Genomic DNA, 14134 nt, shown 5'->3' with positions numbered 1-14134 from the left:
TACTATAATACTGCCCCCTATATAAAAGAATATAACTACTATAATACTGCCCCTATATACAAGAATATAACTACTATAATACTGCTCCTATATACAAGAATATAACTACTATAATACTGCTCCCTATATACAAGAATATAACTACTATAATACTGCCCCCTATATAAAAGAATATAACTACTATAATACTTCCCCCCATATACAAGAATATAACTACTATACTGCCCCCTATATACAAGAATATAACTACTATAATACTGCTCCTATATACAAGAATATAACTACTATAATACTGCTCCTATATACAAGAATATAATTACTATAATACTGCCCCTATATACAAGAATATAACTACTATAATACTGCCCCTATATACAAGAATATAACTACTATAATACTGCCACTATATATAAGAATATAAATACTATAATACGGCCCCCTATATACAAGAATATAAATACTATAATACGGCCCCCTATATACACACACGAATATAACTACTATAATACTGCCCCCTATGTACAAGAATATAACTACTATAATACTGCCCCTATATACAAGAATATAACTACTATAATACTGCCACTATATATAAGAATATAAATACTATAATACGGCCCCCTATATACAAGAATATAAATACTATAATACGGCCCCCTATATACACACACGAATATAACTACTATAATACTGCCCCCTATGTACAAGAATATAACTACTATAATACTGCCCCTATATACAAGAATATAACTACTATAATACTGCCCATATATACAAGAATATAACTACTATAATACTGCCCCTATATACAAGAATATAACTACTATAATACTGCTCCTATATACAAGAATATAACTACTATAATACTGCACCTATATACAAGAATATAACTACTATTATACTGCCCCCTATATACAAGAATATAACTACTATAATACTGCTCCTATATACAAGAATATAACTACTATAATACTGCCCCCTATATACAAGAATATAAACACTATAATACTGCTCCTATATACAATAATATAACTACTATAATACTGCCCCTATATACAAGAATATAACTACTATAATACTGCTCCCTATATACAAGAATATAACTACTATAATACTGCCCCTATATACAAGAATATAACTACTATAATACTGTCCCCTATATACAAGAATATAACTACTATAACACTGCTCCTATATACAAGAATATAACTACTATAATACTGCCCCTATATACAAGAATATAACTACTATAATACTGCCCCCTATATACAAGAATATAACTACTATAATACTGCCCCCTATATACAAGAATATAAACACTATAATACTGCTCCTATATACAATAATATAACTACTATAATACTGCCCCTATATACAAGAATATAACTACTATAACACTGCCTCATGTATACAAGAATTTAACTACATTAATACTGCTCCCTATATACAAGAATATAACTCCTATAATACTGCCCCTATATACATGAATATAACTACTATAATACTGCTCCTATATACAAGAATATAACTACTATAATACTGCTCCTATATACAAGAATATAATTACTATAATACTGCCCCTATATACAAGAATATAACTACTATAATACTGCCCCTATATACAAGAATATAACTACTATAATACTGCCACTATATATAAGAATATAAATACTATAATACGGCCCCCTATATACAAGAATATAAATACTATAATACGGCCCCCTATATACACACACGAATATAACTACTATAATACTGCCCCCTATGTACAAGAATATAACTACTATAATACTGCCCCTATATACAAGAATATAACTACTATAATACTGCCACTATATATAAGAATATAAATACTATAATACGGCCCCCTATATACAAGAATATAAATACTATAATACGGCCCCCTATATACACACACGAATATAACTACTATAATACTGCCCCCTATGTACAAGAATATAACTACTATAATACTGCCCCTATATACAAGAATATAACTACTATAATACTGCCCATATATACAAGAATATAACTACTATAATACTGCCCCTATATACAAGAATATAACTACTATAATACTGCTCCTATATACAAGAATATAACTACTATAATACTGCACCTATATACAAGAATATAACTACTATTATACTGCCCCCTATATACAAGAATATAACTACTATAATACTGCTCCTATATACAAGAATATAACTACTATAATACTGCCCCCTATATACAAGAATATAAACACTATAATACTGCTCCTATATACAATAATATAACTACTATAATACTGCCCCTATATACAAGAATATAACTACTATAATACTGCTCCCTATATACAAGAATATAACTACTATAATACTGCCCCTATATACAAGAATATAACTACTATAATACTGTCCCCTATATACAAGAATATAACTACTATAACACTGCTCCTATATACAAGAATATAGCTACTATAATACTGCCCCTATATACAAGAATATAACTACTATAATACTGCCCCCTATATACAAGAATATAACTACTATAATACTGCCCCCTATATACAAGAATATAAACACTATAATACTGCTCCTATATACAATAATATAACTACTATAATACTGCCCCTATATACAAGAATATAACTACTATAACACTGCCTCATGTATACAAGAATTTAACTACATTAATACTGCTCCCTATATACAAGAATATAACTCCTATAATACTGCCCCTATATACATGAATATAACTACTATAATACTGCCCCTATATACAAGAATATAACTACTATAACACTGCCTACTATATACAAGAATATAACTACTATAATACTGCCCCCTATATACAAGAATATAACTACTATAATACTGCTTCTATATACAAGAATATAACAACTATAATACCGCCCCCTATATACAAGAATATAACTAGTATAATACTGCCTCCTATATACAAGAATATAACTACTATAATACTGCCCCTATATACAAGAATATAACTACTATAACACTGCCTCATGTATACAAGAATTTAACTACATTAATACTGCTCCCTATATACAAGAATATAACTCCTATAATACTGCCCCTATATACATGAATATAACTACTATAATACTGCCCCTATATACAAGAATATAACTACTATAACACTGCCTACTATATACAAGAATATAACTACTATAATACTGCCCCCTATATACAAGAATATAACTACTATAATACTGCTTCTATATACAAGAATATAACAACTATAATACCGCCCCCTATATACAAGAATATAACTAGTATAATACTGCCTCCTATATACAAGAATATAACTACTATAATACTGCCCCTATATACAAGAATATAACTACTATAATACTGCTCCCTATATACAAGAATATAACTACTATAATACTGCCCCTATATACAAGAAAATAACTACTATAATACTGCCTCTATATACAAGAATATAACTACTATAATACTGCCCCTATATACAAGAATATAACTACTATAATACTGCTCCCTATATACAAGAATATAACTACTATAATACTGCTCCTATATACAAGAATATAACTACTATAATACTGCCCCCTATATACAAGAATATAACTACTATAATACTGCTCCTATATACAAGAATATAACTACTATAATACTGCCCCTATATACAAGAATATAAACACTATAATACTGCTCCTATATACAAGAATATAACTACTATAACACTGCCTCATGTATACAAGAATTTAACTACATTAATACTGCTCCCTATATACAAGAATATAACTACTATAATACAGCCCCTATATACAAGAATATAACTACTATAATACTGCCCCTATATACAAGAATATAACTACTATAATACTGCCTCTATATACAAGAACATAACTACTATAACACGGCCTACTATATACAAGAATATAACTACTATAATACCGCCCCCCTATATACAAGAATATAACTAGTATAATACTGCCTCCAATATACAAGAATATAACTACTATAATACTGCTCCCTATATACAAGAATATAACTACTATAATACTGCCCCTATATACAAGAATATAACTACTGTAATACTGCCCCTTATATACAAGAATATAACTACTATAACACTGCTCCTATATACAAGAATATAACTACTATAATACTGCCCCTATATACAAGAATATAACTACTATAATACTGCCCCTATATACAAGAATATAACTACTATAATACTGCCCCTATATACAAGAATATAACTACTATAATACTGCCCCTATATACAAGAATATAACTACTATAATACTGCTCCCTATATACAAGAATATAACTGCTATAATACTGCCTCTATATACAAGAATATAACTACTATAATACTGCCCCTATGTACAAGAATATAACAACTATAATACCGCCCCCCCTATATACAAGAATATAACTACTATAATTATCTTTTTTATTTGAAAACTTGCAACAAATTATTACAATACCTTTGCAATACACTCATAACAGATAAAGAAAATAAACATTTGTCTCTTGATAACATCACAATCATTAAACAAACCATAATATATGAATATTGCTCCAGTATAGATTGTTTCAACTATTTTTCATGATATTATTCTAGACAGTATTACAGGAGAGTTCTTCTTTATTGGTGACCGGGCAGCATCGCGCACACCACAGAGGGTACACGGTCACCACATTTATGACATATAGTGAACCTCTATGATATAAATGGAGTTCGGGCTAGAAGTATCCATAGAGCAGCTGAGAGTTTCTCTGTCCCACTAGATGTGGGGACTGCAGGGACACTGCAGGGACATTACTCTGTAGATAAGTCTCTTGTATAAAGATGGCATTGGTTTTGTCGTCAGACAGACGCTTGAATATCGCCTGCCGCCTGCTCCTATTCTTCACACTGTTCACATTAATAGGAGGTGATTTTCAGCCTCATCTTGGTTACATGTCTTTTCTACTTTTTTTCCTTCTTCCACTGCTATGTCCTGTAACACCCCATCTTTTGATGGACATTGGGGGGTCAGCGTCTTCATCCTGAGGTACGTGATCTGGGTTGTGTGAGGAGACTTGCTCCATCTCTGCTTCTTCTTCCTGGTCATCTTCCCCCAGCGCACAGTAATGTCCCCCAGTTATCGCCAGCACTGGAGACTCCGGTGATTTCTTTGCAGCAGTGATTTTTTTCCTAGAAGAATCATCTATTTGACTTCTCCTTTTAACCGTCTGAAATCCCTCCTCATCCATACTGGTCACTGCGGCTTGATCAGCTGGTTTTTTACTGGTCGCTGCGGCTGGATCAGCTGGTTCCTTACTGGTTGCTGCGGCTGGATCAGCTGGTTTTTTACTGGTCACTGCGGCTGGCCCAGCTGGTTTTTTACTGGTCGCTGCGGCTGGCTCAGCTGGTTCCTTACTGTTCGCTGCGGCTGGATCAGCTGGTTCCTTACTGGTGTTGGGCAGATGTTTAGATGTTTTGGTGACAGAGCGACTGGATATTTTACTTTTAGCATGACCTCTATTTTCAGTGGCTGGTGACACTTGTGCAGCATCCACAGATGGTACATTCGTCTCTGGAGCAGGGTCTCTGGTACTTTGGCTCACATCATCGCTGGGGCTTCCAGGTTCTGGGGTCATATCTACACATATGGAGACTTCCTCCTGCTCTTCCTCCATGGCTTCTTTAAAGGTCTCCTCCTTATTATGTTCTGCATGTGGACACTCCCGGAATGCATGTCCAGGTCCTAAGCACAGGTTACAGATGACAGGTCCTGTACAATCGTCCTTCACATGGCCAAACTGACCACATAGTGAGCACTTAATACGGGAACAGTTGAATGCCAGGTGTCTGCCCCCACATCTATGGCATAGTCGCGGTTGACCAGGGTAGTAACATACGCCTCTCTCCGAGCCCAGGTAGAAGGAGTGCGGCAGATGTCTGGTCACTCCATTCTCCTGAACCAGCTGGATCTTGACAGAATATCCTCCATTCCAGATCTCCTCCTCATCATAGATCTTTGTTGGCAGTCTCTTCACCTCACAATATCTGCTCAACCAGTGCTGCAAATCTGCCAGAGCCACCACCTCAGACTGGAACAGGACGGTGGCGGTGACTACCTGGGGTTTAGTCAGATGGATGACATGTAGATGCTCCCACATCGCGTGCTCCTTTGTATCATTATAAATACTCCAGAATAAATCTAGACTATATTGCAGCTTGAAACTGATGTCATAATTCTTGCTGGAGGGAACGTGGATCAGAGCGAACACCTCAGAAGCTTTAAACTTCATAAACTCCTTCAACAAAACTTTCCCAATGTAGAGTCTGGAGGGGAGGTTTTCCTCTGGTCCTGAGTACCTGATTCTGACCGCGTTCCTCCTCTGAGGTGTGGGGTTAGTCGGTCTTGTGACGCTGGAGAACAGTCTCCTGTACTGAGGTCTGTCAGCAGGTGGGTCAGGACTGGACCCCTCCTCAGCTGATTGTACTGCAGATCCTCCTGTGTCTGCTCCTGATCGCTGTGTAACCTGCACTCCATTCACTGACACTGCGGACGGCTGAACCTCCAGAACAGGGTCTGCAATGTCCGCCTCAGCCTGTGCCGCTGGTTCATCAGATATCAGACTGTCAATCACCGCGGTGAGCGAGGTCTCACTTACAATGTCAGTATATGCGGCACTTTCTTGCTCACTCCCAGGAGTGCCACTCGCATTCACTTCATCAGTACTGCACATAGAGTCTACTGCAGTTAACCCCTCGTCAGCTGGCACAAATTTCTCTGCAGCTTTAGCAGCATTTGTGTTGGCTGATTGCACAGACCTCACACATGATGAGAGATGTGATCCTCCAGCCACTGCACACTCATATCTTCCAGGGTTTCCCTGCGCCACAATATTATAGTCAGTGTCTTTTTTTGCAATGATATTTTTTCTTTTCACAGTTTGGCCTCTGGTCTCCCTTTTGTTCTCAACTGCCCAGTTCTTTATTTTGGGTACTGTGCATGATTCTTTCTGCAATCTCTCCTTCAATATCACCAGCTCACGTGTGCAAACATCCAGACACTCACATTTCATCAGCTTTGCCTTTGGATCAGTCTCTTGGTTAATTTCAGTTCTCAATTTGCGAACTTGCATTTCCATTTTAAAGATATTTTTCTTTGTCATTTTTGTGCACAATTCACCAACATCATGAGATTCAGTTGACTCACCAGCCACCATTTCCAGATCATCACCTCCACCATCTCCATGCTGCAGGCCAAACTCCAGACTCTGGGCTTTCCCAGGATCATCAGCCCAGGACCCCTCCCCTCCACCTGGGTCAGAAGCCATGCATAGTCCTAACAGGGAGCTCACAAGCACACGTCTATCCTCTCCTATGGACAAGAATATTACTACTATAATACTGCCCCCTATATACAAGAATATAACTACTATAATACTGCTCCCTATATACAAGAATATAACTACTATAATACTGCCCCTATATACAAAAATATAACTACTATAATACTGCCTCTATATACAAGAATATAACTACTATAATGCTGCCCCTATATACAAGAATATAACTGCTATAATACTGCCTCTATATACAAGAATATAACTACTATAATACTGCCCCTATGTACAAGAATATAACAACTATAATATCGCCCCCCCTATATACAAGAATATAACTAGTATAATTCTGCCTCCTATATACAAGAATATAACTACTATAATACTGCCCCCTATATACAAGAATATAACTACTATAATACTGCCCCCTATATACAAGAATATAACTACTATAATACTGCTCCCTATATACAAGAATATAACTACTATAGTACTGCCCCTATATACAAGAATATAACTACTATAATACTGCTCCCTATATAGAAGAATATAACTACTATAATACTGCCCCTATATACAAGAATATAACTACTATAATACTGTCCCCTATATACAAGAATATAACTACTATAACACTGCTCCTATATACAAGAATATAACTACTATAATACTGCCCCTATATACAAGAATATAACTACTATAACACTGCCCCTATATACAAGAATATAACTACTATAATACTGCCATTATATACAAGAATATAACTACTATTATACTGCCCCTATATACAAGAATATAACTACTATAATACTGCCCCTATATACAAGAATATAACTACTATAATACTGCTCCCTATATACAAGAATATAACTACTATAATACTGCCATTATATACAAGAATATAACTGCTATAATACTGCCCCTATATACAAGAATATAACTACTATAATACTGCCCCTATGTACAAGAATATAACTACTATAATACTGCTCCTATATACAAGAATATAACTACTATAATACTGCTCCTATACACAAGAATATAACTACTATAATACTGCCCCCTATGTACACACGAATATAACTACTATAATACTGCCCCCTATGTACAAGAATATAACTACTATAATACTGCCCCTATATACAAGAATATAAGTACTATAATACTGCCCCTATATACAAGAATATAACTACTATACTACTGCTCCTATATACAAGAATATAAATACTATAATACTGCTCCTATATACAAGAATATAACTACTATTATACTGCCCCCTATATACAAGAATATAACTACTATAATACTGCTCCTATATACAAGAATATAACTACTATAATACTGCCCCCTATATACAAGAATATAACTACTATAATACTGCCCCCTATATACAGGAATATAACTACTATAATACTGCTCCTATATACAAGAATATAACTACTATAATAATGCCCCTATATACAAGAATATAACTACTATTATACTGCCTCTATATATAAGAATATAACTACTATAATACTGCCTCTATATACAAGAATATAACTACTATAATACTGCTCCTATATACAAGAATATAACTACTATAATACTGCTCCTATATACAAGAATATACCTACTATAATACTGCCCCTATATACAAGAATATAACTACTATAATACTGCCCCCTATATACAAGAATATAACTACTATAATACTGCCCCTATATATAAGAATATAACTACTATAATACTGCCGATATATACAAGAATATAACTACTATAATACTCCTCCTATATACAAGAATATAACTACTATAATACTGCCTCTATATACAAGAATATAACTACTATTATACTATTTCCTATATATAAGATTATAATATGAGAGGATTCCTCATGGATATGTACCAAGACATGAACTTGAGAAGACATTAGATGGGTTGTACACAGTATAGGTTTCACGGGCACAGGGTATGTGGACCCACTAGGCCGCTCCGCCATAGCGGGGAGGCAGCTGACCAGGTCACAGTCTAAGCAGAAGTAAATGGTAGACAGTATGCTCGGGTACCTGAAATAGTCCAGGCGGTGGCTGTGGCTTCAGCACGGATGGAGGCAGGTGCGGCAAGTGGCGCCAGACGTGGCGGGCAGTATCCGATGACACTTGAGGTGGCAGATGGCACTTGACGTGGCAGATGGCACTTGATGTGGCAGGAGACACTTGAACGCGGGTAGGCACAGGAACAATACGGAATGCAGGAACGGTAACAGGGCACGGGTAACAGCTGGAACGGGAGACACTAAGTAACCATTTGCGAGACAGACTGGGAAAGTCTAACAACGCTCAGGCAAGGATTAGAAGGCCAGGGGCCTTCTTATAGACCAGGAAATCGTGGCAGTTGATGGTGATAACAATTTTCCTAATTGCGCGCGCTGGCCCTTTAAGGCCGGGCGCGAGCGTGCGCGCGCACCCTACGGGATCCAGCCGAACGGAGCGGAAGTGAGCGCTGGCATCTCCTAGGAGGGAGACGGAGTCCAGCGCTCACAGATCCATGGCTGCGGGCGTCGGGAGGTGAGTAAACCCGACGGCCCGCGGCCATGGATGCTACAATAGTCTGTTTCATGAGATCATACTAATTCTCTTTACTGGAAGACTTTGGGGTTCACGTCTTCTTACATTATTTCTGAGTCTTTATGAAAGGATAATGAGTGTTTTGGCAATTGCTGGGCACATGAGTTGGGCATTGGCACTGCCCAAAATTAATATTTATTAAGTCTTTTCAACTGTTCTTATGGGTGTTCTTTTTCTTTATTATAGACTGAAATGCGTCTTCAGGACCAGCAGTTGGCGAGGCAGCTCATGAGGCTCCGCAGTGACATTAACAAGCTGAAGATTGAACAAACTTGTCATCTCCACCGACGAATGCTGAACGATGCCACCTATGAACTGGAGGAAAGGGATGAGCTCTCGGACCTCCTATGTGACTTCCCTATGATGTCCTCATTTGGCCTTTCTACACCTCTTAAACTTATCGGGGTTACCAAAATGAACATCAACTCGAGGAGGTTTTCCCTCTGCTAGAACCTTCAACCAACAATGTTCCAGGAGGTTTTTTTACATAAAAATAAAAATCATAGTGTCCTGCTGCCTTAATTTAGTACCAGCTTATCATGCCACCCAACACTGACCGGAGCATCGGACAAGGCAACATATTATGTAACGATGCATGGCAGTCAGTCCAAATCCAGACAAGAATATACAATGAAAGGTTCTTCCTGGAGACATTCATGATGTGCATTACTACTGACTGCTAGACATGACCAATATTCTGCAATATACATACAGGGATGTGGACTGTTGTAGGATATATAAGTATATGGAAACTTGCAGTAGTGAAGGAAAACATTGGGTCGATGGCCAAGGCAAGGTCAACAGATGTTACTAATGGATTTAATAGCACAACGCTTCAGTGTTACTCAAACGTTAGCAGTATATAATGAGTTCAGATAATGGCATTCAATGACTTAGAGATTCATCAGCCAAGCATTCATCAATAAAGTCTATCATTGGTTACAGTAATTTGGCCATTACCATACATCTTCTTGGTGTCCAACATGGACCACCAAAAGTTGTAATTTTCAACATATAATTTCCCATAATTTAGCCTTGTGGTTTATGGTATCTGTAATGGGGTACACATGGAGGTGAGGTCCTAGTCTAAGCCATTCTCCCTACCTATTAAGCTCCAAGTCATTGGCAAAACTTGGTAGGTAAAATCCATGGAAACCAAGTCTATTCTATACAGGTGCAAATGCCACCTTTAGATGGTGTTCCTTGGAAAGTTCGTTATACAAAGACCATTAAATAAGTTGTCCATAAAAATGGTGATACATCTCCCAGCACCTATTGTTGGTAATGCAGCTCCCATTTTCAGACGACTCCTGCTGTATCATCCATGGTGCCAGCACAGAAGATGTGTGGTCCTTTCCAGGGGTCAGAAATTCCCTTTTAGCAAGGAAATTTCCAAAATGTGTGAAATATTGTCAGACATTCTTCAAAGTTCTTAATACAAGAAGTTCTCCGAGGCCCAATTCTCCCATCTTTCTTCCTTTTTTAACCTTGTATGACCAGGTTTGTTCTTTCATGGCAGTAATATCATCCTCCGAACCTTGACAAGACTTCAAGTCATGGACATAATTAAGTCATACGGCCATGCTGTCATTGTGCAGGAAGGCGTGCAGTGTTGGCGGAGCAGTGTGATGTCAGCAGGGCTTTGTGCACCTGTTCCGAGATGGTGCCGTTGTGTAGTCAGCAGCAGACAGGTGCACAATGACAGCTTGGTATGACACGATGGTGTAACATCACGGAATGGCGCAATGTAGTGCCATCACCGCATGCATTATTGATGTTCAGATGAATGATACATGACAACACATCAGGATGGTCAGTCCATCCATGGAGTTGGGCAGCGCCAATGGGGCTCCTTAGTCAAATGCAGGATCCGTGAAAGTTCTGGGCCTGCAAAAAGAGAACATTCAAGAGATAATTGCTTCTCAAATGTATGTGTTAACCCAGCTCAAGAGCATCATCATGACTATAGTGTGTTGTAAGGGTCCATGACCTTTACTGCCCCTAGTTGAACCCTTACTCTTTGCTATTGGGTGGCGTGAACTTGTATAGGAATCTCCTTTCCAGATTTACATTGGTAGCCAACAATGGAGTAGAGACAAAAAGACGCTAGTGACCAGTGGGGTTATGGATTATCAGAGGTTCCAGAATATGGGATAGCAGTTCATCTCGATCCGTTGCATAGATCTTATAGACAGTCCCGACCTTTTCTAAAACTTCCCATCCTCAACAGCAACCCATGTGGACCCTGCAAATGTGGGGCAATTTTGAAATTTTTTGGCCCAAGGATCCCAGATTATCCAGTAGTATGTACTACCAATTTCCAGGCATTTGCAGTAGAATTGATTGTGAAAATGTAGCAGCATCTGTATTAATAGAGGCTTTAAAAAAAAAGTTCCCAATTTCCAGTTCTGCCATGGCCAATGCCACCCACATATAGAGCCCCGGCCAATAGAATTTATACAAGGCTGGAAAGTTAGGGAAAGTACAGATGATGATTGTCATCATTTGTTTCTGGGACAAAAAGAAAACTAATAAACTTTCCATGAATATTATTGAAATTTGCAATGTGGGACGGTTATCCTAATATCACACCGTTCAGCTTTTAGACCAGTAATAAGCAATAGTGATATGATCACTTGCACTGATGATGAGATATATTGTGTCCTGTACTTCAATCACATCCACAGCTGCACTCAGATTGCTGCTGTTTTCCAGTTAGCTCTCAGGTTGCAGCACCTCACTTCTCCATGCTGATCCCTGGTGGGTCAATGTCCCTACAGAGCATGCTGTGTTTTGGTGTATTATTGTGTAGCGTTGTAGAACTCCTACCACAGTAAAACTACGTATCCCACAATACAATGCACCAGAGAGCAGAGTATTTGTAGGAGATCAGCGAAGCAGTTGTGGCCGTCCGAGTGGCAGTCAATGGAATTGTTATTGCAATTTAGTATGTGACCGGAGTATGAGATATATTATTGTAAGATAAGATAAATGACATTATATGCACAAAAGTAGAAATAAACTTTATATTGACTCTTCAAACAAATATTAGTAACAGAAAAACATTGGTTGATGGCAACATGATCAAATAGTAGCACTTCTAGGCTTCTAATCATTACAAAACCACTATTGGATTTTGCACCACTTTTAGGACCCTACCTCACCCAATGGGGTTCATTTTTAGGCTCTAGATGCCTTGCCTGCTTCATGTGAGGACTGGCTAAAATAATGAATGTGAACCTTGTCAATTTTAGGACATCCTCAAATATCCTAAATCATATTAATGTAAGTTGGTAATAAATAACTTAACAATAACCCTGATCCTAATACCTGACCCTGACATCTGACACTTAGACTGTACTCTGACTCTGATACCTAACGCAAATATCCGACTATGACATCTGACAGGTAGACTGTACTCTGACTCTGACACCTAACGCAAATATCTGACCCTGACATCTGACACTTAGACGGTACTCTGACACCTAACGCAAATATCTGACCCTGACATCTGACACTTAGACTGTACTCTGACACCTAACGCAAATATCTGACCCTGACATCTGACACTTAGACGGTACTCTGATTATGATATTTGACTCAAATATTTGACTCTGACAACTGACTCTGAAACCTGACTTTGACACCTGATGCAGTCACATTTCTGATAGCTGAAATAACTTACACTGATAGCTGTCTCTAATGCTTGACCCAGACTTCACCTGACCCTGAAACCTGACTCAGATACCGGAATGTGACACCTGACTCTTGACCCTAACACCTGACACTTGATGATAACACCTAACCTTGATAACTGACTCAGATACTGTAGGATTCATTCACATCTGCGTCAGGACTCCGTTCATTGGTTCCATTGGAGCTTTCCATCAGGTGAACCCATGAACGGAAACCAAACTAAAAGAAACGTAAAACATAGGTTTCCGTTTGCATCACCATTCATTTCAATGGTGACGGATCCGGTGCAAATGGTTTCCGTTTGTCACCGTTGTGTAAGGGTTTCCGTTGTTTTGACAGAATGAATAGAGCAGTCGACTACAGTGTTGATTCTGACAAAACAACGGAACCCTTACACAACGGTCACAAACGGAAACCATTTGCACCGGATCCGTCACCATTGAAATGAATGGTGATGCAAACGGAAACCTATGGTTTCCGTTTGTTTCAGTTTGGTTTCCGTTCATGATTT

At 37.7% G+C, this 14134-nt stretch overlaps 1 protein-coding gene across 2 annotated transcripts in view; it reads left to right on the top strand.

Moving 5' to 3' along the window:
• The window catches only part of FAM167A (family with sequence similarity 167 member A), a 64352-nt gene extending 50534 nt beyond the window's left edge, over nucleotides 1-13818 (top strand). For both annotated transcript variants that reach the window (XM_075860880.1, XM_075860879.1), the window contains one exon: nucleotides 10114-13818. In XM_075860880.1, coding sequence (XP_075716995.1) covers nucleotides 10114-10377 — 264 coding nt within the window. In that variant the 3' untranslated portion in view covers nucleotides 10378-13818. The remainder of the gene's footprint in view (nucleotides 1-10113) is intronic.
• The last annotated feature ends 316 nt before the right edge of the window (nucleotides 13819-14134 follow it).

This window comes from Rhinoderma darwinii, chromosome 4 (assembly GCF_050947455.1).
Source record: "Rhinoderma darwinii isolate aRhiDar2 chromosome 4, aRhiDar2.hap1, whole genome shotgun sequence".
NCBI classification, from domain to species: domain Eukaryota; kingdom Metazoa; phylum Chordata; class Amphibia; order Anura; family Rhinodermatidae; genus Rhinoderma; species Rhinoderma darwinii.
The sequence above is the reverse complement of the archived record's forward strand: the minus strand, read 5'-3'. Positions and strand labels throughout refer to the sequence as shown.